The sequence below is a fragment of the Narcine bancroftii genome, chromosome 1 (genome assembly GCF_036971445.1).
Source record: "Narcine bancroftii isolate sNarBan1 chromosome 1, sNarBan1.hap1, whole genome shotgun sequence".
In the NCBI taxonomy this organism is placed as follows: domain Eukaryota; kingdom Metazoa; phylum Chordata; class Chondrichthyes; order Torpediniformes; family Narcinidae; genus Narcine; species Narcine bancroftii.
In genome coordinates, this window is record NC_091469.1 from 258,237,433 (window position 1) to 258,264,830 (window position 27,398).

The 27,398-nt window shown below is 42.9% G+C and overlaps 1 protein-coding gene across 4 annotated transcripts in view; it reads right to left on the bottom strand.

Annotated features, from left to right (window-relative positions):
• LOC138742032 (activating molecule in BECN1-regulated autophagy protein 1-like) overlaps positions 1-27,398 on the bottom strand; it is a 427,572-nt gene that overhangs the window by 281,553 nt on the left and 118,621 nt on the right. For 3 of the 4 annotated variants that reach the window (XM_069896235.1, XM_069896227.1, XM_069896249.1), the window contains one exon: positions 10,137-10,223. The exons of the other annotated variant lie outside the window; for it this stretch is intronic. In XM_069896235.1, the coding sequence (XP_069752336.1) occupies positions 10,137-10,223 (87 nt within the window). The remainder of the gene's footprint in view (positions 1-10,136; positions 10,224-27,398) is intronic. 4 annotated transcript variants of the gene reach the window in all.

Sequence of the window (27,398 nt, forward strand, 5' to 3'; positions counted from 1 at the left end):
CATGTACCTGTCCAAACTTTCCTTAAATGCCCAATCTTTTCTTAAATGTCAAAATTGAGCCCTTTTATTTCCCAATTCAGCTTGCAGCTTGTTCTACCTTCCCATCATTCTCCACATGAAGTTCCCCCAATGTTCACTTTAAACTTTTCCAATTTCACCATTAACTCATGCCCTCAAGTTTTTATCTCTCCTAACCTCAATGAAAAAGGCCTGTTTGCATTTACTCTATCTACACCCATCATAATTTTCTATACTTCTGACAAATCTCCTCATTCTTCTGCACTCCAGGGAGTGTTTAACCTGTTTAACCTTTCAGCTCTTCAAATCCCGGCAACACACTTACAAATCTCCTCTGTACTCTTTCAATCTTATTGATATCCTTCCTGCCATTAAGTGACCAGAACTGAACATGTTACAGATTTGGCCTCACCAATGTCTTATATCAAAATATTGAGCATAGGAGTTGGGTGGTTATGGTGAAGTCCTATAAGTATTTACATTGGCTACATAAGGGGCAGGCACGACATGCAATTACACACTGTCTATTCCTAATTTGCATCCTTTCTCCCTTCCTTTTACCTAAATCCACATTTATTTTATTAAACAATAGCCCAATTCATGCTTTATGGATCTCATCATTTAGGTTCTCCCCATGGATGTACCAACTTGCTACAGACATGTTGGTCTTATTATCCTGAAGCTCCCAATGCCAGAGAGAGTTAAGCCAAGCTCTGGTAAAACAGGAGAAAAAGCCAGACCTCTGCCCCTCCCAGATGGTTACAGGAGGTCAAGCTGGGGAACACTCTCAATCTCTGACAAATACGAAGGCTTCCAAAAAATTGTAATAGTACTGATATATAAGCACCAGTAAAAACTGTTAAATTTATTCATCATTTACAAATAAAAGAACACTTTTTAAAAAATATTAAGCAATATTTATATTTTAGATAAGTGAACTCTCTAATCTCCAGGTCATGAATCCCATTCAAGTACCAGGCCTGGTCAGCTAAGGATTCCATGGCAAGTTTGTGGGTGATTCGGGTTCTAATCCAGCACTATTGAGGAGTTTGTACATTCTCCCCATGTCTGCATGGGTTTCCTCCCACATTCCAGACATACCAAGGTTAGTAGGATGGTAATTCCTTAGGTCATTCAGCATTCTCACTTTCTGCAGGAAGCCTGGTGTTGGCTCACCTGTATCTCTTTCCACACAAGAGTCGATGGAAGATGCTGCGTGCAGGGCTGAAGGTTGTTATGTGCGCCCTCTTCAGACAATGATCCCGATAGATCGTGTCAATTGGAGGGGGAGGGAGACTCCAGTGATCCTCTCTGACACTCTTATGATTGACCTCCAATCAGATTCTCTACAGCAACCACTACACAGCTATATTTTGTGAGGTGTTTGAGGAGATTCGGTATGTCGCTGAAGGCTATCAAAGACTTCCACAGGTGTACCGTGGAGAACATTCTAGCTGGTTGATTCATTGTCTGGTATGGAGGTGTCAATGCTCAGGACAAGAGAAAACACCAGAGGGTTGTTAACTCGGCCTGCGACATCACGGCCACCACTCCATCGAGGACGTCTACAAGAGGAGGTGTCTTAAGAAAGCAGCCTCTATCCTCAAGGACCCCCACCACCCAGGCCATGCCCACTTCACTCTGTTACCGTCGGGAAAAAGGTACAGATGCCCAAAGACGAGCACTCGGTGGCACCAGGACAGCTTCTTCCCCGCTACCCTCCGATTCCTGAATGATCAATGAACCAAAGACATTGCCTTACTTTGACTTTTCGTGCATTTTTTTTAAATAAGGTGGTTTATATGGTATATTTGCCCTGTGATGCTATTGCTGAACAACAAAGTTTGTGACAAATTCGGATTTCGATTACAGCTTTCTGTCCTCTTCATATCTTACTTTTCTACCCACCTCTGTCATTGGCAAACTGAGCAACAGCATTTTCAGTGCCTCCATCTGAATCATTTTATAAAATAAAAAACCAAGAGCATGCCACCAATCGCTGTGGCCCACCACTTGTTACTTTTTAAACTAACCAGAAAACTGTTTCCTGTTTGGCAGCCATTGTTCACTCCATACTGATATGCTGCCTCCTATCTTTGCGTTTAACATTGGAAGCAGGCAACTGGCAACCAGTTTGCGAGAGCCAGGTTTGGATGCCTCGATTTCTGGTTCACTGCTACAACAGTCTGGATGTCACGCAGCTACAGAGGTTATAAGAGCGCAGGGGGTGGTGGCGGGTGTCTGGGGAGACGCTCTCATACTTCTCTTTCTTGTCTTGATAGTGACGCTGGACTAATAGTGCGTCTTTACAGGCAAACAAGAGAATGACATTTGATGTTTCATGTACATGACAATAAAGGAATCTTGAACCCTTGATATCCCACTTTATCAAATGCATCTTGGAAATAAAAGTACATCACAGTCACCTGATTGCCTCTATTTTAAGGAGCAGGAAGTGCTTGCAAATATATTTATATTATCTATATACAACCATACAAGGCTCTGCTTTCCCGCTTTGCTTCTTTCTCTTTAGAGGCATTGGATCACATTGTAGCATTAAACTCCAGGGGGTTACATGATGGATGTCATCCTCCTCATTATAGTGAGGCAAAACATCATCTCACCAGGTCTTGAGTAACTCAATTCTTTAAATGAATGCAATGAGCAAGCATAAGAATGTTCTCCAAATGGCATAGACTGCAGTTCTATGAATTTTAATTGAACCTGGATACTGGTTTAATGACTCAGCGGTGACCTGCAGTGACTAAAATGGAACTCTCAACTTAGATCCAACCATCTCCTATCCATCCACTTCATTTATCAGTTCTTGGTGCCAAGAAATGCCACTCAAAGAATCTTATCCATTTTAAATTTCTAAGCCAAAGACAAAACAATTTCACAGAACATTGGTAGAATTTTAAACTCTGAATTAAATTACAAGGTCTTGACATTAATGTCATAGCTTTCAGAAGCGCGACAGGGTACCCAATTCAATTCTGCAGAGAAAGAGATGACTTGACCCACGCACATACACGGCAATCACACTGTGTCTCCAAACTGTCAGAATGATTTCCATGTACGCAGGACACAATACGTTCCCTCCTGGTATCCCACTTTTTAAAGCCGCATGGACAGAATGACGATTTTGTTTTAAAATTCCAAAATAGGAACAAAATCAATTTTATTTTAATACCAGAATACCTGAATTATTAATCTTCTGAAGTTATGAAATAATAATAGAACTTATTAAACATCTAAGATTGAAAAATCTCTCCCTGTATTGGTGAGAAGTATAAGAAAAAAGGGACCAAACAAAGGTTTGGCCACATTAGGACATGGGGGTCAAAGAATGCCAAGTGATTGCCAAGGAAATTTAAGGAATAGAAAATTAGAATCTTCAGTTGGAGAGGTTTCCTGTTCATCTAATAATGGACATTGTCCAAAAAGTCTAAAGAAAAAAAAGGTGACTCTGCTGTATGGCAGCGCTGATGCTGGTGCGGACCTAGGGAGAACCAGAAGCGGGGATACTGCGCTCCCCCAGTGTTTTACTGCTTAGTCTTACTGCTGATGGCACTATACAGCCTTTAAACAGCCTGTTAAAGGAGTTAACGGTATTTTATTATAACATTCTGTAACAGTGGGGTCTGTGCTTGGCAGTAGCCACAAGGGGTTGCGGACTCTGGGGCAGCAGCAGACTGGTGCAGGGTACCAGTAACAGGGAGAACACCTCCTGTTGGGAAGAAGCAGGCGAGATGATCCCGAGGATGGTGAGCACGATGGTGAATCAGGGAGGGGCTCTGCAGCTTAAGGACACACAGGTCAGGTAGCCTACACAGGCTATGGGCTGCTGGCAATGAGTCGAAGGACTCACCAGGAGGCTGAGGGCTAGCTGGAGACTGGCTCACGAGAACTAGGTATCTGAACTGGGATTTGAGAGGATGCTGTGGGCAAGGAGGGCTCCCTAAGGGACCTGGGCGCTGAAGGCTTCCTCATCGTGTTGAATTGTTGATGGTTTGAGCTGAACTGGAATTTTGAGTAGCTGTAGAGTTCATGGGAGTGCTGGACACAAATCCATGGACACTTGGTGACACTAAGGGGCATTTTCTTTTGCTTCTGATTGTAAGGGGTGCTGGACAATGCTAATAGTGAATCTTTGTCGACTAATTGGCAAACTAAAGGCTATTTTGTGTAATATCACATTTCTGTTTTATTACGTTAAGAAATAGTATCTGTATCCATAAAATTAAGCTGGATGTGTCCAGCACGCAATATGTGAAATGATCATACAAGGTAATAACGGTGCCTTGATCAGAAACACCACATCCAGAATTTATTTTTAAAATGTGGCAGAGCCATGAAGAAATGCTTCAGGTACTAATGACATAAGTAATGGTAGTGAAATATTTGCCTAAAATAATCATTGCAATCAGCTACCAAACAATGGTAATCCAACTCAGGATTCGACACGATGAAAGAAAGATTAAACAACAGTTTAATCAGATAGAACTGATTGGTTGTGCTAATTGAAATATCAAATTTGATTCCTACATTTTCCCTGTTCGTCTCCAAGTGTAAAACCATATTATTTCAGCTTGATCTTGAGCTGCAAATCATTTGTTCACAAGAACACAATTTAGAAATAAAAATGAAAATACGTCTTTCTAGGACATTCTGATAGAGGGGGCATACTCTATCCAAACTTAAGCTGTTAAGATTTGATCCCATGTGGGATCATATGAGACACTTGGTATGGATGGCAGTGGCCCATCTCACAATGTTGCCATAGGGATCACACTGGGCAAGTGGAAGAAAATACAGTACATGTCCAGTCTGCCTTTAGATATCTATCCTCAGGCACCATCTCCATGGGGGAAGACTGAATAGTTTCCTTTTTTTAAACAAAAATATTTATTGCAGATTATAAATTAATCACTTCCAAGTACTTGCAACATTGCCTTCATTTTTCTCCGAAAGCTTCATTTCCTGGCAATTAAAGTCTTGTGTTTGCACCAGTTTCCAGAAGTTTCATACCCTGATTTACAGCAAAGACCTGTGACAAGAGTCTGAATGCAATACTGCAATACAGAAAATGCATGTCCAGAGAATGTCATTCAACATGGGTGAAGAGACCAGTTATTTGCAGGTAAATGTTAAAGATTCCAGGGTTCAAATTGGAAGAATAAAGGAAAAATTAACCTACGTGACTTGCCGATATTAATACCTCACTAAATATATTTTTTTTAAATTCATCTCCATGCTGTTTGCAGGTTTTACTGAGTGTATATTCGCTGCTACATTACAAGTGGCAAACGCTTCAAAGAACTTGAATGATTGCAAGATTTTTTGGGATGCCCTGACAGCACTTGACAAAATTTATGAAAATCCCTTTTAATTTCCATTTTTGTTTACTTACACTGGTATTCCAGCTGTGGAATTAATACCTGGACAATGTACAAAACTGAAATTAATATCATGAACATATTCAAATTTAAATTAAATTTTTTAAATTTAGACATACAGCTCGGTAACAGTCCATGCCACCCAGTTTACACCCCATTAACTGTTTGAATATTCAGTGAGAGATTACATTGTCAGCTTAATTCAATTTCAGTCAGAATTTCACATTTTGTCAGTTTCAAAAGAATATTTTTTTAATCCCAACAGATGGACTAATTAAGAGCACAGATTTTGCTTGCACACTGTAAATGTTATATTTTGTATCATTAACAGTGATCTCCATAATATAGTGGATAACTGTTTGTCAGGCTGGAGGATGGTGACAAGCAGTGTGCCTCAGGGATCTGTATTGGGTCCATTGCTGCTTGTCATATACATTAATGATCTGGATGATGGGGTGGTAAAACTGCTTAGAAGAGTGGACTGAAAGATGGCAGATGGAGTTTAATGCCGATAAGTGTGAGGTGTTTCATTTTGGTAGGAATAATCAAAATAGGACATACATAGTAAATGGGAGGGCATTGCAGAATGCAGTGGAGCAGAAAGATCTAGTAATAATGGTACATCATACTCTGAAGGTAGAATCTCATGTGGATAGGGTTGTGAAGAAGGCTTTTAGTATGCTGGCCTTTATAAATCAATGCATATACAGGAGTTGGGAACTGATGTTGAGAGTTTACAAGGCGTTGGTGAGGCCAAATTTAGAATACTGTGTGAAGTTCTGGTCACCGAATTATAGGAAGGATATCACCAAGGTAAGAGAGTGCAGAGAAGATTTACAGAAATGTTACCTGGGGTTCAGCATCTATATTACAAAGAAAGATTGAGCAAATTAGGTCTTCATTCTTTGGAGCATAGAAGATTGAGAGGGGATTTGATAGAGGCATTTAAGATTATGAGAGGGATAGATTGAGTTGATGTAGATAGGCTTTTTCCATTGAGAGTAGGAGAAATTAAAACAAGAGGTCATGAGTTAAAGGGCAAAATTTCAGAAGTAACATGAGGGGGAACTGCTTTACTCAGAGAATGGTGGCTGTATGGAAGGCTTCCGGGAGAAGTAGTGACAGGAGGGTCCATTCTGTCATTTAAGGAAAAATTGGACAGGTATATGGATGGGAGGGGAATGGAGGGTTATGGGCAGGGTGCAGGTAGGTGGGACTACAGTAGAGTACTTAGTTCGGTGCAGACTAGAAGGGCCAAAATGGCCTGTTTTCGTGCAGTGATTGTTATATGGTTAAGATGCATTTTTTTCCTTTATTTTCCCATGCTCCACAGTTTTACATTTGCAATCAATTCATATGTGATTAAAGTGCACATTCTAGATTTTATTCAGGGTTATTTGTATATATTTTGATTTGACCATTTAGAATTCATAGCACTTTTTATACTTAGTCCCCTCATTTCAGGGCACCATAATATTTGGGAGAAAGAAATGGTATGTATATTAATGTACAGGTAGTCTCCGACTTGCGACCTATACGATTTACGTCCATCCATACATACGACAGAAAATATTTTAAAAATATCTATAAAGAAAAAATGAAATTTACCCAGATTATGCTGTATTTAACAAACTATAACAGGGATACAAAGCACGTAAGAGCCTAAATATGCGCACTTAACACATTAGTCAGTGTCCCAGAGTTCACAGACTGGGCGTGGCCTTCTTGACTCCTGTGTGCATGCACGAGTCTTCAGTTGGCGCATGTGCGGTGGGTTCGCATATTGGAGTTGGGTTGGTGCATACGCAAGAGTTAAGGGCACAAATTCAATATCGTTAGGACACACCTCTTGCGCATGCACCAACCCAACTCCAATACATGAACCCACTGCACATACCCCAACCGAGGACTTGCAATGCGTATGCACCAAGGAATCAAGATCCCCACACCCAGCATATGGAATGCGGGACGCCAACTAACAACGTGAGCGTGGATCAGAATGTGGAAAGATTCACCAAAGTTGATCAATTAATTCAGGAAGCTAAGTTTTTAATGTCAAATCTATGAGATACAACCGATCCTTTGGTCACAATTACAGTCATCAATCAAGGAGTACCTGTAGTCACGTTTAGTACTTTGTTGCATATCCCTTGAATGCAATGAATGACTGCTTCAAGTCTGTGATTCTTAGACATCACCAGGTACTAAGTTTCTTCTCTGGTGACGCCCTGCCAGGCCTCAACTGCTGCCATCTTCATCTCCTGCTCGTTTTTGGGGCCTGTCCACTTATGTTTTCTCTTCAGCATATGGGTGATGTCTCTTACTGTTTTAATCTTGTTTTTCACCCTTCTAATGGCTTCTTTGACTTTCATTGGCACAACTCTGGTCCTCATGTTGAAAAATGGCAACTACAGACTCCAAAGGTGATCAAAAGCTTAGAAGCTCTCTTATATCTGCACCGATGAAGCAACTAAACATACCCGAGTACTCACAAACACCTTTGAAGCCAAATGTCCCAAACATTATGATGCCCTGAAATGGGGGAACTATGTATAAAAAGTGTTTAAACCAAAATTATACAAATAACTTTGAATAAAATCTGTAATCTGCACTTTAATCACATGTGAATTGCTGAATTACAAATGTAAAACTGTGGAGCACAGGGGAAAAATGTCTATCCCAAACATTATGGAGGGCACTGTATTTCCTACATAAACTTAAAATACACTTTCTCTATCTCATGAGCAGTTGGTCTAAGGGATTCAAACAATTTTTAAAAACAAGTTGCAGGGTGAAAGGAAATACTGAAGAAGCTGTATATAGACAGAAACAAGATGACGTTGGAATTTAACTGTGTTCTTCTCTGAACCCTGATAGTGGCAATCAACAAGATTTTTTTCATAATTGAAGACTCAAGAAAGATGGTTCCCTTAAGTTGGATCTAATGCCCAATGGCCTACGATAAAATGTTTACCTACTTACCATCTTTTCCAGTGTTGATGAGCTCAGAGTCCTTCCCCAGGGAGACATTTTCATGGTGTGAACAGTCAAACATCAATCATATGGCATTAAATGTCAGTCGGTTCATGGACTTACCACAAATTGGAAGGGTAAAACTAGATAGACTCAAGATCCCTCAGTCAGTTTAATAGAGCTCATTAGCGTTCCATCAAGATCAATCAGCTCATCAGATTTATTTTTTTTAATTTTAAACACACAATACTGTATCAGGCCCTCAAATACATTAATTAACCTACACCTTCCACGTTTTGAAAGGTGGGAGCACTCAGAGGAAACCCACGTTAGTTACAGAGAGAATGTGCAAACTCTTTATAGACAGCGCTGGATTCAAACCCCAATCGCTGGCACTGTAATGGTGTTGCATATTTAATTTACTGATTGCAAACCACTGAAATTAGTGCTGAGACTCCTACTGCTTGCCATGTGCATTCATGATTCAGATGGGAATGTAAAAGATATGCTGCTGACACAAAAGTTGATGATGCCACAGGTGATGACAAAGTTGCGTGTGCACATGTTCACTTCTGTTTTGCCTGCACACAATGAAGAGAAGCATCCAAGTGGCTTTGGTGTAAACTTGCAATATTCCTCTGCCTTTCACTCACCTTTTCCAAAAGGAGTAATCATGATTAAGTTTTCAGATTCCCAAGAAGTTTAAAAACAAAACCACTGCTGGGAAATGCATGGTTTTACTTGGTTGGTGTTCCTTTGACTTTGACAGTTAAAGGGATTAAAATGTGTTTAAATGGTTAATGGAGTTTGATTGAGTAGATCAGACAAAACTATTACTTTTTTACATTTATAAAACATGGTAGAAGCTGATTCAGTCATCAAGACCTGTGCCACCCAATTAACCTATAACCCCATAAGATTTTGGGGTATGGAAGGAAACTGAAGCACCATAGGGAAAACCCGTGCAGGTGACAGTCAATCAGAACGACTTTCAGTTACTTTGTGAATAAAAAAAATTAAAAAGAGAAAGAAAACTCAAGTAAAATGAGAAGTCCCCTGGACTTCTAGGTTTAATAAATAAGAGAACGAGAACAACATGCGAGTGCCATCTTCAAGTGTCAATTGTAAAGGATTTGTTCATCACACTCAGGAATAAAAAACACTAGCCATAGAGAAAAAAAAAACTAAATGTGAAGTTTTCAACTTAACAGGTTGTGGCCCCAAAATTTCAAAATCATCTTTTTGTTCAGAACACACAAAAGCCACAGGAAAAAAATCCAACCAAAATTGGAAGACTTTCCCAAAGAAAGATTTCTCAAAATATCAAATGCATACAGCAGCAATGAAATATTTTCTCCTGCCAAGCTTCAGGATTCAATGTACATGAAATACTCTAAGAAACCCTTACTGTATCAGATTTCCATAGCTAATTTATTACCATTGCAATGAATTTGATCATTTTATTACTGCTCAAACTACAGCAATTTGAGCAAAAAAAATGTAGATTTACAATTAATGGATGTAGAACTCATTTGAACAGAGAAAGTCATCCATTCAAAACCAATTGATCAGTGAAGAGTGAAAAAAAATGAAAAATGAAAGCAATTTAAAAATCAAGTCACGGGGATCATAATACTGAATACAGCAGATATCACGATTGCCCAAAAATAAAATACACCTTTGCCAGAATCAATGGATTTATAAATGATAGAGTCAAAAGTGCAGGAACACAATAGTGAGCCTTACCTGGCTGGATCTGGATAAATTGGGTGTTCTCTTGACCCCGAACCATCATTTCGGGATAGAGAAATAAGTGAGGACTCCAAAAGTCGCCTACAGAGTTAAACAAGATAGTTTCAGGTGCCAGACATAATAAACAGAAATACTAAGCATTTAGTGCAACAAGTCTAACATTTCTGCCACTTTACACAGTCAACTGCTCAAAATATCAGTATTTAATGACAAATGCTAATGTCTGTATACATCATTTTTGTATGTAGTCTTTTGTCTATTGAAGGTATGGTGGGGCAATAGTTAGAGCATCTGCCTCAGCTTGTTCAATCCTGGCCTTCGATACAATTTGTGTGGAATTCATACATCTTTCCAGTAAACATATTTGCTTCCCTGAGGTATTCCTGTTCCCAAAGAGGTGCTGCCACATTAATTAATGACTGTAAATTACCCAACTGTATGTAAATAGCAAAAGAATCAATGTGGAATTGATGAGAATAGTTTGCGCAAGAGTGACAATGGGACTAATGCGATTGCTCTACAGAATCTAGGATGAAGCCGACAGGCTGACTTCTGCTCGGAAATAAGTAACTGAGGTACTGGCTCATACAACAGCCACCCTCACTCCAAGACAGAGGAGCATAGACAATATCTTCTGGACATCACATTACATTTTCCCTGATCAGCAGAAGACAAAGGAGGTGCTAATCCCTCTGCAAAGGAGCACCAATGTTATTAATTCTCCCATTGACACCAGGGTAGAATTTGGTGACCATGTTCCTCTCAGACCTACACCGTTGTTGGATACTACTGGGGAGGTATTGGGGGTGGCCTCCCAGGTGAAAGAAGCAACAGCCAAGTTTGTGGCACCTCAGCTGCCCCTGCTACGTAGGAGGTAGCAATAAACACTGCAGTGAGATATGAGTATGAGATATTATCATATACACAACTACAATGCAAAGATGGCACAAAATTTATATTTGCTGCAGCCGCATATATGTGCGAGATAGACCAAATAGATTTTCAAGGTTCTAATCTCCGGATTACATGCTGGTGAGTATAGGACTTGGAGAATAGGGCAGATGAAAGAATGGCTTATGGGATGGTGTAGGAAAGAAGCTTTGAGCTTTATGGATCGTTGGGGCTATGTGATAGCACAGATTCTATCACCAATGTGTACAGATGGTAGTGTAGGATGACTGTGATTGGCTGAGAGTGTAGCCACACCTACTGGTAGGTCTTAAAGGATTGCTCCTAGCCAGACCAGGTCATTCTGGACTGGTTGACCTACTTGTGATATGGTCCAGTCTTTTAGTTAATAAAAGCCTTGGTTTGGATCAACAAGTCTTTGGTTCTTTCGACACACACTACAGGCTATTACTGGAAATGATAAGATCTGTACAGGCAAGATGGATTGCAGCTGTACCAGACCGGGACCAACATCCTTGGAGGGAGATTTGAATTTAATTTTCAAGGGAAATAAGTATAGAATGTATTGTTGGCAGTAGGGTGAGGTGTATTTGGAGGGGAGGGGGAAGGAGTGTTAAATATGGAAACCCCAGAAAGTCCAGTTATCAGAGCAGACATGGACATCTGGCTGGAGCTCTGGAAGATCATTCAAGCAGCATGACTGCAAAGGCAAAAATAGAATATTGATCAGCATATACTGCAGAAATATGACATTGCTGCCATCACGCATATACAGCTGAGAGGGGCAGAAACAGCAACTTGAAGTTTCAGGGAAGAGAGCAAAATAGGAGGATATTGAAGAAGCTTCTTGAAATTAGGCCATATGAACTATAAAAACAGAGTGATCACTTTACTGGGGAGCACATTACATGGCCTCCTGCAGTACAGGAGGCAGAGGAAGGAAATGATATAGCAGGGGTGGCCAAACTTGCTTAACATAAGAGCCACATCCAATAAACTTCAGATGTTTGAGAGCCGCAATTCATCAAGAGGTAGAAGAACAGATAGAAGAAAGTCTGCAGATGCTATGATTGTAGTAAGTATTCAAAGGTACTGGAGAAACTCAGCAAGTTCCGCAACATCGACAGGAGGCAAAGGGCTGAGGTTTGAAACGACAGTTATATATCATTCCCTCCTGTGGAATCAGTGGGACCTGCTGAATTTCTCCAGCACTTTTGTGTATTTAGTAGAGGAGCAAATCAGTGGTACAAGAGCAACAGGGTTATAGGAGGTTTTACCTTAACCAATATTAACAAGGGTTAATTTAGCATGAAGGGCTTAGGAAGGGGCAGGATTTTTAAAGACCATCCAGGAGAACTCGTTCATCTAATATGTGGATGATTCTTGCACATCACAACACAAAGACTAGATGTCATGGTCCGACTCAAGAACAAGCGATAATGCCAAAGATGGAGCCAAAATAGGCCTTGTTAAGTTGAAATGCATATCATTACACATATCTTTGGCTTGGCTTCGCGGACGAAGATTTATGGAGGGGGTAAAAAGTCCACGTCAGCTGCAGGCTCGTTTGTGGCTGACAAGTCCGACGCGGGACAGGCAGACACGATTGCAGCGGTTGCAAGGGAAAATTGGTTGGTTGGGGTTGGGTGTTGGGTTTTTCCTCCTTTGCCTTTTGTCAGTGAGGTGGGCTCTGCGGTCTTCTTCAAAGGAGGTTGCTGCCCGCCAAACTGTGAGGCGCCAAGATGCACGGTTTGAGGCGTTATCAGCCCACTGGCGGTGGTCAATGTGGCAGGCACCAAGAGATTTCTTTAGGCAGTCCTTGTACCTTTTCTTTGGTGCACCTCTGTCACGGTGGCCAGTGGAGAGCTCGCCATATAACACGATCTTGGGAAGGCGATGGTCCTCCATTCTGGAGACGTGACCCATCCAGCGCAGCTGGATCTTCAGCAGCGTGGACTCGATGCTGTCGACCTCTGCCATCTCGAGTACTTCGACGTTAGGGGTGTAAGCGCTCCAATGGATGTTGAGGATGGAGCGGAGACAACGCTGGTGGAAGCGTTCTAGGAGCCGTAGGTGGAGCCGGTAGAGGACCCATGATTCGGAGCCGAACAGGAGTGTGGGTATGACAACGGCTCTGTATACACTTATCTTTGTGAGGTTTTTCAGTTGGTTGTTTTTCCAGACTCTTTTGTGTAGTCTTCCAAAGGCGCTATTTGCCTTGGCGAGTCTGTTGTCTATCTCATTGTCGATCCTTGCATCTGATGAAATGGTGCAGCCGAGATAGGTAAACTGGTTGACCGTTTTGAGTTTTGTGTGCCCGATGGAGATGTGGGGGGGCTGGTAGTCATGGTGGGGAGCTGGCTGATGGAGGACCTCAGTTTTCTTCAGGCTGACTTCCAGGCCAAACATTTTGGCCTGTATACACATATACAGTCGGATAATAAGCCTGAATGAATCTTGGGGATAAGGAGTGTCCATGGCTGGGCATTTATTGGAAAGTGAACATAAAAGTTTTGAAGGTAGTCATGGAAAGGATTGCAGATGGTCTGGAAAGTAAGATCCAGACTTGGAGGAGACTAGACGCAGACTGGGAGTTGCTTTGTTAAGCATCTTGGCTCTGTCCTCCGCAATAGCATGGATCTCCTAATGGCAACTTATTTCAATTCCCCTCCCCATTCCCTGGCCAAAATGTCTGCCCACCCTCAAATTGGAAGAACAACATCTCATATTCCATCTTGATATCTTCCAATCAGATGACACTAATATCAACTTCTCTGGTCTCTATTTGTTACACCAACCCCCCTCACCAATCTTTTCCTAGCCTCCTTTTCTCAGAGCTATGTCTGTATCTCTCTCTTCCCTTTTCCCTCCGTCTCCTTTCATAGAGCCTCCCTCCACTCATTAATTCTCACTTTTCCCTGCTCATGACTTCTGATCATATCCAATGCACCAGCTTTTTTAAATAGAGCCCCCTTACCTGCTTTTTGCTCACACTCAGGCCCGAAAGGCCAGTAATGTATTTTTGCCTTGTTTGGACACTGTGAGACTTGCTGAGTTCCTCCAGCATTTCCACAGCATCTGAACGGAAAGCATTTCCAGAGAACCATGGAAGCCAAAAGACAGAGAACACTGATAAAGAAGGAAAGGAAGCAAATGGCCAATGTGCAGTTCTGAGAGCAAAGAAGGGCTGCAAAATATAACTGGCAGACATGATTAAGGAAAACCCCACAGCATTTGGTAAGTATATCAAGAGCAAGTGGGTAATCAGGAAGAGAAACATCAAAGTCTACAGACACCTTGATTGTAGTAAAAAGAGTCCTGAGGAGGAACTCAGCAGGCCTCACAGCATCCAAAGGAGGTAAAGATGATAATCCTGAGCTGTCTGTAAGGAGTTCTTACGTTCTCTCCATGTCTGTGTGGGTTCTCCCAGGGGCTCAGTTTTCTCCCGCTGTTCAAAGCGTACTGGGGCTGTAGGTTAATTGGGTGTAACCATGGCAGCATCCCAGTAACCATAAAGTGAGGCAGTCTGGGAGATCTAAAGGTGATATGAACATCACAAATGGTGAGGCCCAAGGAAGCATTGAAGAACTTTGTTCTACAAGCACATGGCAGATAAGGTGGTTAAGGTAGCCTCAGGGATGCTGGCCTTCATTAGCTAGTCACAGAAAAGGTATGGTATTATTTCTTCTAATTTAGTTCAGCCCATAGAACATGGCTGGAGTACAGCATCCAGTTCTGGTCATCACATTCTTTTAAGGATGTGAATACACTGGAGAGGATGCAGAGATTAGAGTTAAGAGGAAAATGTGGAGAGCCCAGATTTCCTTGCAGTACAGGAGGCAAAGGAAGGAACTGATATAGCAGGGGTGGTCAAACTTGCTTAACATAAGAGCCACATCCAATAAACTTCAGATGTTTGAGAGCTGCAAGACACAAAAAAATATTTCATACATGTTTTTACTCTTATAAAACTTTTGTTACAAAAGTTTTATATAAATATTAAGAAATGCATGCCCCTCCTTCCTTTGTGCAAACATGAGCAATACTATTTTGTGTCACTGATTTTTAGAATGAGCAATGATTCATTTTTTTTCTGTTGCTATGTCTCATTTAAATCCTTCTTGCATGTTAATTTGAAATAGAATGCTGTATTTTCCATTTATTTTTGGATTGGTCCCACCACTGTTAAATCGGTTTATTTTGATATTGTTGCATATTAATGGAAACAGTCTTTTGCAAAAAGTAAATTGGATCAAATAAAAAATATTTTAAGAGTCTGTAGCAGCCCGCGCCTTGGGCCGAGGCAGGAAATGGCCATTGAACGCGGCGACTGGCAAAGCATCGTGTGGGCTGAAACGCCTGTTTCCATGGGCAGCCAGCAGAGCAGTGAAACTGGCCAATCACCACCGGTGGATGGCAGGGGGCCCAATCGCAACCCAGGCATCCAAGGTAACCAATCAGAAGCCAGCCCACTCAAGCCACACCCTGGTGGTGACATAGCCAAGCTAACTATAAAAGGCAGAGCTCTCACTGAATAAACTCTGTCGAATACACTCTGCTGGTGTGTGTGTGTGTGCATGTGCGTGTTTCTTCTCCCGAGGATTTGAGTTACAGCCTTAGGGCTATAACCTATCTAGCCGTAGCGACCTTGTTACAGTGGTGACCCTGACTGGTCCAAACAGCGCTTTGGACCTGAAGATGGAAGAGCAACCTGCAATCAATGACATAGCATTGAAGTTGCCCAGCTTCTGGACGTCGTAACCACAGGTGTGGTTCCAGCAAGCAGATGCACAGTTCGCTATTTGATGGATCTCCGCTGATGACACGAGCTACTACCACTTAGTCAGCGCCCTCAATCAGGACAACGCAGCCTGCATCATCGACTTCCTCCAGCAGCCCCTGGAATGAAGAAGGTATGTGGCCATCAAAGAGCTGTTAACCCGCACTTTCGGGCTCTCAAAGCACAAGCGCGCTGCCCGACTGTTGCATATCGATGGTTTGGGGGACAGGGCCGCTTACGCCCTCATGAGTGACATGCTCACTCTCACAAAGGCCAGACCTCCTGCCCACTGTTCCAGCAGATCTTCCTGGAAAGGCTGCCCGAGGACATCCGGCTGCTCATCATGGAGGAAGACTTTGATGACCCCAGGAAGGTAGCTGCCCGAGCAGACCTGCTATGGGTGGCGAAGAGGGACGCCTGCTCTTTGCTCGAGCAGGTGACAGCACTGCATCATCATTGCCCAGCCAGGAAGACCACCGACCGACCACCAAAACGCTACGCCCCACCGGTGAGCAGTCCTGTTTCTATCATCGATGGTGGGGTTTTTCCTCCAGTTGATGCCGCTACCCATGGAAACACCCAGGCTGGCTGTTGTTAATGGCTACGACAACCGGCCAACTGGATAGCCTGCTACACATTCAAGACTCCCTGTCAGGCCGACGTTTCTTAGTGGACACTGGGGCACAATACAGCGCCATTCCCCCAGCGAGTCAAGAGGCCCACTGTGGCAAAGTGGGCTGGGAGCTCGGAGCAGCAAACAGCTCCAGGATTCGAACATTCAGCACGCGCACCATTCCCCCTACGCTTTGGGGAACAGACAATTCACTTGGAACTTTACAGTGGCAGCCATGAAACAACCATTACTGGGTGCAGATTTCCTGAGGGCGCAGTGGGTGCACGCCCAGACACTTCAGTCACTCTCGCTCAGGGCCACTGAACTCACCAGCCCACATCTGCACTCAGAGAATACTGTCGACAACAAATTCACTTAGGTCCTTGCAGGATGACCATACCTCACTTCCATTCTGCAGAACCCAAACATGGGGTGCGGCACCAAATCATTACAGAGGTCCCTCTCCTCCACGGCAGGGCACAACTTGCTTCACCCCGCCATCAGGACTACAGTCAAAATGGTGTCTCCCCTGAGAAATTCAACCTCACCAGAGACTAGATCAAAAAGATGAAGGAACTTGGCATTGGTGCAGCGCTCCATTTGTCCTTGGGCCTCCCTTCTCAACATGGTCCCCAAGGGAGAAGGTGGTTGGAGGCCGTGCGAAGACTAACGCCACCTCAACGTGGCCACCATACTGGACAGATATCCCGTGCCTCATATCCAAGATGTCACCACTAACCTGCAAGGGGCACAGATATTCTCAAAGGTGGACTTCATCAGGAGCTATCATCAGATCCCGGTACACCCCGAAGACATCTCAAAAACCATCATCATAACCCCCTTTGGATTGTTAGAATTTCTCCACATGCTCTTCGGATTTAAAAAAAAGTGGCTCAGACTTTTCAGAGGCTGATGGATGCAGTGGGCCGGGATCTGCATTTTGCCTTCGTCTACCTCGACAACATTTTAATCGCTAGCCACACTTAAAACAATTAATCTCCAGGCTGAATGATTTCAACCTAACCATCAACCCAGTCAGACTGTTACCCACTAAGGTGGATGCTATTCACTTTTGCCCCATGTCATTGACGATGAAGGGACTACAAGAGTTGGCAAGTATGGTTAACTTTTATTGCTGCTTCATACCTTCAGCAGCCTGCATCACAAGTGCGCTCTTGCCCCTCATGACAGGACCGAGGAGGCGACCAAGGCCTTCCAGGCTACCAAAAATGCCCTAGCCAATGCCACCCTCCTTCTGCACCCGCAGACAGCCGCCCCAACAGCTCAGCGGTCGTGGGTGTACTTGATCAACTGGTGAATGAACAATGGCAACCGTTGGCCTTTTTCAGTAAACACCTCAGGCCACCAGAACTCAAGCACAGTGCCTTTGATAGAGAACTGTTAGCCTTATACCTGGCAATTCGGCACCTTTGTTACTTCCTGGAGGGCAGGAAGTTCAAAATTTACACAGACCACAAACCCCTGACCTTTGCCTTCAGTGAGGTGTCAGATCTGTGGTCAACAAGGCAACAGCAGCACCTGTCCTACATTTCTGAATTTACAACAGACATTGAATGCATAGCTGACAAATCCAACGTGGTGGCCGACGCCCTATCTCATCCAGCTATCTTGGCGGTGCACGACCCTACCCCTGACATCGACTACATTGCCCTGGCTGACGAGCAGCAAGCAGACCCTGACATTCCAGCGTACCGGACAGCACTCACCAGCTTACAACTGGTAGACATCCATATCACCCCAGCAATCATACACTCCTCTGTGACACTTCGACAGGTAAACCCCACCCTGTCATTCCGGCTGCATGGAAGAGGTGGGTTTTCGAATTGATCCACAACTTGCCTCACCCTGCCATCAGGACTACAGTCAAAATGGTGGCAAACAGGTATGTCTGGCATGGCCTCCACAAAGAAGTCGCCCTGTAGGTCAGGACTTGTACTCAGTGCCAGTCATCCAAACTCATATCAAAACTCCACCATACATTCGAGCCAGCATGTCACCACTTCAGCCACATGTACATTGACATTTAGGGGCTCGACCTGTATCCAGAGCCGCACAATACCTTCTCACAATGGTCGACCAGATGGCCAGAGGCGGTGCCACTATCAGAAGGTTCAAGAGAAGCACTTTGCATTTTTCGATTCTGCGCATTGCCTCATTGCTATCAATCTGCAATGCTGATATACAGGCAAAGAACATTAAAATGGTTCACCGAAATACGGGTCTAATCTCTAATTTTCTTTACCTTCATATCCAAACTGGGTAAGACCAGTAACAGGTTGGCCAGAAAGCTCATCTGTTTTACCCAAAACATAACATGGACTCTCTGATAAGTATCTCGACAATTCTGCACAGTCAGTTCTCAATATTTCATTTCAAGGCAGAGTTGCCCACCTTGACTGCGAAGTGAACGACTTCCCCTTTCACAGTTGCAAGTGATCTCGGGAATTAACCACCAATCAGTCTTTAAAGTGCCTAGCGTGAAAGCACAATCAGTACAACGCTGGCATCAGATAACGTCATTTCACGCTGGGGAATGACAGCCTCAGCCCCCTAGTACAATCCCGGGAATCTGCAGGCAACTGTAAAACGGGCAATTGCATTGTGGGATTGAAATGACCCAAGTTTATGTGCGAGTGCAGGACCGTGAAGAAAGATTAAAATGAAGGTATAAACTTTGCTGTGGGAAAGTCGCAGAGTGAGTGAGTGAGTGAGAGGGAGAGAAGAAATAGATAGCAATAACAGACAATTTTTAAACAGTGTGGGAAAATCGGTAGCGTTATATTGCACAATGAATAAAGACCATGGGAAAAAGCAATGGTAGACGCGACTTCCCGAAATGCCATGTGGCAGAGGAACCCCTTCCATAAATGCTCAATGAATGCAGCCATGCATACAGCCCTTTTTCTGTTGCATGGCATTCTGGGAGGGCAGGTCTGCCATTGCTTTTTCCCATAGTATTTATAAATTGTGCACGATAGCGCTACCAACTTTCCCACCCCGTTTAAAAATGGCCACAGTCCCTTATAAAGGTTTATATAGGTCGGCACAACAACAACTACAGGGCTGAAGGGCTTATATTGTGCTGTACAAAAAGCTTAATTATGTTATAATTAGGCATGATTAATTTTGTTCAAATGCAAGATCCTAATACATTGATCAGGATTTAGGGCAGGTCCACCATCGCTCAATGCGTCATGTCGTCACCAGTAGAAGGTAGAATAGTCCTAACCCCAGGGATAGCTCCTTGCAAGTGTGAACACGTGCAGTGGCCCAGTTAGGAGTGGTCAAGTGTGAAAAGCCAAACCCCCATTCCTATCCCAGGACCCTGAACAGCTAATTTAATGGGACACAAATGCAAAAGGGGTTTTAGGTTCCAGTATTCTGACTTCAATTAAGCCATAGGCCAGGCCTGCTTGCAACATGGGTAAGGTTTAGAAGTGAAGCCTCATCAATGTTTTCTTTTACTGGTCCTGCACTGCAAGCCACTGGTGGATAGTCCCTGTGTCTTTCATCAAACCTTACATTCAGACCAATGCCCACCACTGTCCCCACTTGGTTTCTATTTGTGTTCAGATCTGCTGGTCTGTTTCAGATTTTTTTTTCCTCTTCACTGGTTTGGTTTTCAACTAAGGAAACTTGGATAAAATATGAATTTTATGCCATTAATGCTGCGGTTTATAACCAACATAATTTATTAAACTGCATAAATTCATTTGTGTGTTTGAGCTGCGTTTCTATTTGATATTTCACTCATGCCCCAAACACGCATATCATTGCCACAGCAATGTATAATTTTTTTTGGAGGGTTGTGTAGTAGCACATGCCAAGCTGTGTTTGGGTTGCAGTGAGACCTTGCACTGTACAATCCCAGTGGAAAGAAGCAATTTTACGTTGCGCATTTTTCATGCTTACTCGTGAAATAAAGGTAACGACACCTTTTAGAAGCAACCTAGTCATCATATAAAAGTGGAGTCATTATTGTACCCTGGCAATTAATTTCAGGTAGGCAAAATTGAATTTAATATTGCTAAGGAAGACATTTTTATATATCAATGACAAAACTGCACATCCTTGAATTGGTTGAGAAAGTTTGGCAAACGAGCTTATTGAGCTACTGCAGTCCATGTGCGTCAAATTACTGGTTCCATTTTCACCCAGTGAAATGATCGCAAGCCACACCCATTAAAACGACTAATGTGAGCACCGGCTCGTATGATTCTGGTCTCAGCCAACACATTTCTGCAAGCTGCACATTACAGTCAAAGAGCCACATGCGGCTTGCGAGTCAGTTCTCAATATTTCATTTCAAGGCAGAGTAGCCCACCTTGCATGCAAAATGAACCTCGCTCCTCTTAGGCTCCAGTACTCTGACGTCATTTAATCCCTGCTTGCAACAAGAGTAAGGTTTAGAAGTGAAACCCCATCAATGCTTTCTTTTAGTGCGAAGTGAACCACTCCCCTTTGTAATATAGGTTTATAAAATTATGAGATAGAAAAAAGGTGGATGGTGAGAAATTATTCCCATTACCAAGACATCCAGAGGATACAAGGAAAAACTCTTGCAACCAGAGGGTGCATGTAATGTGGAATGCACTGCCTGGAATGGTGGAAGCAAACATTGAAATATTTCAACAAACGCAAATCACTGGGGCATAGAAGTTGCTGGTAAATGAAACTAACATAGCTGGACACTGAAGCTCAACGAGGAAGTTGAAGGTCTTTGCTGTGTAACTGAGTCTAAGTGTGCTGTCATCTATGAAATTGCCCAACAAACTTCATCCATTTAAAATGAGTATTAGGTCACTGTGAATAGCAACACGAAACAGCCATTGAACTCTGCAATCAAGTGAATCACATTTTATTCTGAAAGATAATGCACAAAATATTTAAATTTAACAGTTGTGTAAAAGCAGAAGGATATTTCATTTTTCTTGTTTACAAGACAAAATTTATACCGTGCATCATCCTATCCTTCTTACAGCCACGTACCACCAAATTTGTATATTGCATTCTTTCTAAACACTGCCCCCAATGTTTTTTTGTGCAACTACAAGGAGAAGTTTTACCTTTCACAAGTCCTCTCATATTCAGTTCCTTCAACCTCCCCTTAATAAAGTGGATAGGTCGGACTCCTGTGGTATCTTGGCAAGACTTTCATTCCATTTTCTTATTATATAACAGAAAATTAGGTCACGGCACGGTTAGCACAAAGATTTGAATCCCTCACTGTTTGTAAGGAGTTTTTCATTCTCCCTGTGTCTACGTGGGTTTCCTCTGGGCACTTCAGGTTTCCTCCCACTGTTCAAACTGTACCAGAGGTTGTAGGTCAATTGGGCAGCACGGGCTCGTGGGCCAGAAGGGCCTGTTACCGTGCAGTAGGTCTAAATACTTATTAAAAAATTTTAAAAGTATTCTGACAACTAGGAAACAAAAAATTTGAGAATTGGATAGATGATACAGTATAGAAACAGGTCCTTTAGTCCACCAATCTGGGCTAACCATCACGTACCCATTTCACAGTCTTTCTTTGGCTTGGCTTCGCGGATGGAGATTTATGGAGGGCTAATGTCCACGTCTGCTGCAGGCTCGTTGGTGACTGACAAGTCTGATGCGGGACAGGCAGGCACGGTTGCAAGGGAAAATTGGTGGGTTGGGGTTGGGTGTTGGGTTTTTCCTCCTTTGTCTTTTGTCAGTGAGGTGGGCTCTGTGGTCTTCTTCAAAGGAGGTTGCTGCCCGCCGAACTGTGAGGCGCCAAAATGCACGGTTGGAGGCGATATCAGCCCACTGGCGGTGGTCAATGTGGCAGGCACCAAGAGATTTCTTTAAATAGTCCTTGTACCTCTTCTTTGGTGCACCTCTGTCTCGGTGGCCAGTGGAGAGCTCGCCATAGAACACGATCTTGGGAAGGTGATGGTCCTCCATTCTGGAGACGTGACCCACCCAGCGAAGTTGGGTCTTCAGCAACGTGGATTCGATGCTTGCGGACTCTGCAGCTCGAGTACTTCGATGTTTGTGATGAAGTCATTCCAATGAATGTTGAGGATGGAGCGGAGACAGCGCTGATGGAAGCGTTCTAGGAGCCGTACATGATGCCGGTAGAGGACCCATGATTCGGAGCCTAACAGGAGCGTGGGTATGACAATGGCTCTGTACACGTGGATTTTTGTGTGTTTTTTCAGGTGGTTGTTTTTCCAGATTCTTTTGTGTAGTCTTCCAAAAGCACTATTTGCCTTGGCGAGTCTGTTGTCTATCTCTTTGTTGATCCTTGCATCAGATGAAATGGTGCAGCCGAGGTAGGTAAACTGGTTGACCGTTTTGAGTTCTGTGTGCCCGATGGAGATGTGGGGGGGCTGGTGGTCATGGTGGGGAGCTGGCCGATGGAGGACCTCAGTTTTCTTCAGACTGACTTCCAGGCCAAACATTTTGGCAGTTTTCGCAAAACAGGACGTCATGCGCTGGAGAGTTGGCTCTGAATGGGCAACTAAAGCGGCATCGTCTGCAAAGAGTAGTTCACGGACAAGTTGCTCTTGTGTCTTAGTGTGAGCTTGCAGGCGCCTCAGATTGAAGAGACTGCCATCCGTGCGGTACCGGATGTAAACAGCATCTTCATTGTTGAGGTCTTTATTGGCTTGTTTCAGCATCATGCTCAAGAAAATAGTAAAGAGGGTTGGTGCGAGGACGCAGCCTTGCTTCACGCCGTTGTCAATGGAGAAGGGTTTGGAGAGCTCATTGCTGTATCTGACCCAACCTTGTTAGTTTTCGTGCAGTTGGATAACCATGTTGAGGAACTTGGGGGGGCATCCGAGGCGCTCGAATATTTGCCAAAGCCCTTTCCTGCTCACGGTGTCAAAGGCTTTGGTGAGGTCAACAAAGGTGATGTAGAGTCCTTTGTTTTGTTCTCTGCACTTTTCTTGGAGCTGTCTGAGGGCAAAGACCATGTCAGTAGTTCCTCTGTTTGCGCGAAAGCCGCACTGTGATTCTGGGAGAACATTTTCGGCAACACTAGGTATTATTCTAGTAAGGAGAATCCTAGCGAAGATTTTGCCTGCAATGGAGAGCAGCGTGATTCCCCTGTAGTTTGAGCAGTCTGATTTCTTGCCTTTGTTTTTGTACAGGGTGATGATGATGGCATCACGAAGGTCCTGAGGCAGCTTTCCTTGGTCCCAGCAGAGCATGAAAAACTCATGCAGTTTGGTATGCAGAGCTTTGACGCCAGCCTTCCAGACCTCTGGGGGGATTCCATCCATACCTGCTGCTTTGCCACTTTTCAGTTGTTCAATTGCCTTATATGTCTCTTCCCGGGTAAGGACCTCATCCAGCTCTAGCCTCAAGGGTTGTTGAGGGAGCTGGAGCAGGACGGATTCTTGGACTGAACAGTTGGCACTGAAAAGTGATTGGAAATGTTCTGACCATCGATTGAGGATGGAGATCTTGTCGCTGAGGAGGACTTAGCCGTCTGAGCTGCGCAGAGGGCTTTGGACTTAGGGTGAGGGGTTGTACACCACCTTTAGTGTCTCATTAAAAACCCCTGAAGTCGCCAATGTCGGCGCTAAGCTGGGTTCGTTTGGCGAGGCTAGTCCACCACTCATTTTGGATCTCCCGGAGTTTGCGTTGAAGGTGGCTGCATGTGAGACGGAAGGCTCGTTTTTTTCTCTGGCCAGGAAGGCTTTGCAAACAACCGTGCTGAGTCTTCAAACTTGGAGGGTAAGGAGCTCGTGGACCTCTTTATCTTCCCAATTTGTAGGTTTTGCAAAAGAGACTCTTGGAGTTTGCCAAGGTGGAATAATGGAAGAATTCAGCCACTGACGTTGGAATTCGAGGGCCAAACCCATCGGGACCATTGCCTGAAGAAGGCGCACAAAATCAGTGAACCGGTGCGGACTCGAAAGGCCAACATGGCCTGTTTCTGCTCCGTAAATGGTTATATGGTTAAGGTGAGCCTGGTGGGCAGATCGCTTCTTTGCCAGCAGCTCCTGGATTTCCTGGTTGTTTTCGTCAAACCAGTCCTTGATTTTCCTGGAAGAGAAGCCCAGTACCTCTTCAGTGGATTGCAGTATGGCCGTTTTCAGCTGATCCCAAAGGGTTTCAGGAGACATGTCCGTGAGGCAGTTTGCATCCTCGAGCTTTGCTTGGAGGTTTGCCTGGAAGTTTCCTCTCACTACGTCTGACTGAAAGTTTCCAACATTGAACCTCTTTCTGGGAGCTGCACTGTTCTTGAACTTTGGCTTGAAGTGAAGATTGAGCTTGCAGCGAACAAGCCGGTGGTCAGTGTGGCATTCCGCGCTGGGCACGACCCTGGTGTGGAGCACATCTCGTTTGTCTCTTCCTTGCTCCAGAACGTAGTCCAGGAGGTGCCAGTGTTTGGATCGGGGATACATCCAGGTAGTCTTCAGGCTGTCTCTCTGCTAGAAAAGGGTGTTAGTAATGACAAGCCGCTGTTTTGCGCAGAGTTCCAACAGGAGGCGCCCGTTGTCATTGCACTTGCCGACACCATGCTTTCCAAGGATTCCTATTTTGTTTTCCAAGGATTCCTATTTTGTTTTCCATTTCACAGTAATCCCACACTAATCCCATTAAATTCATCACAGCTTCCACCCTGCTCTTGTACTCACAATAATTGTGTGGTTACCACAGTTACAGTCTCAGTCAAGGTAAGCCTAAATTTACAGGACTGGATGACGACAATGTATTGAATGTCAAGGGTAGGTGCTAAACACACCCTTGAAGGAGATGGTCATTGTACTCCATCCCTTCAACTTGCTCCATGTTGCCATGGGAATGCTGCATTTGAGAAAATACAAATGGAAATGAATATTAAAAAATCATCTGGGAACATTCCTACTCACAACCTTGTGATGGAAGAATGGTTATTGATGAAGCAATTGGACACAGTGGAGGCTTGAGCATTGTCCTGAGGAATTCATGTAGTGATCTCTCAAGACTTTGAAGATACAAAAGCAAATTGAAGATGATAAAAATCTGAAATAAAAACGGAAGACACTGCCCAGCATGCTGAACATTTCAATATTTGTCAAGAGAAAAATAGGTTAATATTTCAAGATGATGATCCTTCATTACAAGTAAGAAATAAAAACTTTTAAACATAAAAATTTGCAACATCAAATTCTGATGAAAGGTCAATCACCTGAAATATTAACTTTCTGCCTAACCCACAGCATTTTCTCTCTTTGGATTTCCAAAATGCAAGTCACATCCCTTTGGGAAAAGTACGACACCAGTCAATGAACTTTTCACCTCTTTATCCACATTGATTCCTGTTTTTCCTGGGAGTTTGCTGATAAATTACATAATTGGATGCAAAACTTAGATCTGATCAAAACACTGACAACCACCAAAATAGAATGCCAGAAAGGGAAGGAACTAAAATAATAAAAAATATACAGATATTTTCTGCCAAGTGTATAAAATTAAGACAATACATTGATAAAGTTAACTTTATTAAATTATGCTGGGATCAAAACATTATAATTGCAAGTAGTTTACAAGATGTCAACGTAGTTGTTAGCGCAACACTGTTATTGCACCAGCGAACAGGGTTCAAATTTAAAGTTACATTTTGTAAGTTATAGGAATTAACTGATTAAAGTGAACTTTACATAAATATGGTCTACAATATGGATTTTTTTTATCAAATTACTTTACATCTTGCACTGTCTTTTAAACTGTGTATTCTTAATGCATGTATATTAGGTAGGCATTGTAAACATGTGTCTCAGTCAACCAGAAAATTTGCATATCCGGTGTCCACGATGCCTGTAAGTGCCAGATACCAGGGACTGAACTGTACTAAGATTACAATGGAACATTGAACACAAATATTCTTAAATGTTGTGAAACAGCAAGAGTTTGAAGCGCAAACAACTCAATTAAAAACTAACAGAAGTGTTGGGAGAACTCAACCAATCAAACATCTGTGAAAAGAGATTTCCATAATGCAGCAGCTCTATATGCGGAGTTCTTCCAACGGTTCTGCTTTTGTAATTTCCAGCATTTGCAATTTTGTTTTAAATTAAAATTTGCTTTAGAAAGTATTAACTAATAATAGAGCCAATTCCAAGTGCAACAAATGTTTTCAGGCAGATATTTTTCCACTGTAATTTTATGGCAGAAAAGTGCATTTTCCAAATAGGCTCAAGTTGCAGGAAATAAATCCATATTCAAGGCTGAAATATAAATTAATTCAACAATACAAAAATATACAGAGCTGAATGGAGTACAGCCTGAAGAACTGGATGAAATGAAACAGTTGACAAATTTACCGAATGATTAGACTGTATTTCTTAAAAACTTATGCAAATCAAAATGTTTGGGGGGGGGATGTATCACAAATATTTCAGCAGTTTTCCAGAGTGTGGAGTATTGCAAACAATTTTTAAAAAATTGTAAATGAACAACTGTTCCAGCATTACAGCAAAGATTTTAAAAAACTAACATTCAAAAAAAAATTACTATAATGCACCCTTTGACTACAATGAATTAAGTATGAGGAAAAAACAAGGCAGACACAAATTCAATTTTTTTTCGCACATAATGCCTGATATGCAGCATGTGTTTTAAATACATTTATTACTTTAATATGATCTGTGGCAAAAACATAACAAAACCTAATATTCACACTGAGGTAAAATCAAACAATGGGTTTGGCAAGTTGGGTGCACATGAATGGAGAGGGCTGCAGAAAATGGCAAAGTGAAGTAGATTACGGGCATGGACTTTTTGCCCATTGAAGACATCAGTGAGAGGCACTGCTCAAAATGGCAGCCAACATCATGGTTGATTCCAGCACCTCTTCTCGCTGCCATCTCAGGTAAAAAGGTACAGAAGCCTGAAATCCAGCACCTCTTGTTTCAAGACAAGTTTTATTCCTAACATCTATCAAGCCCTTGAACGTCTCCGAACCTTAAACTGCTCT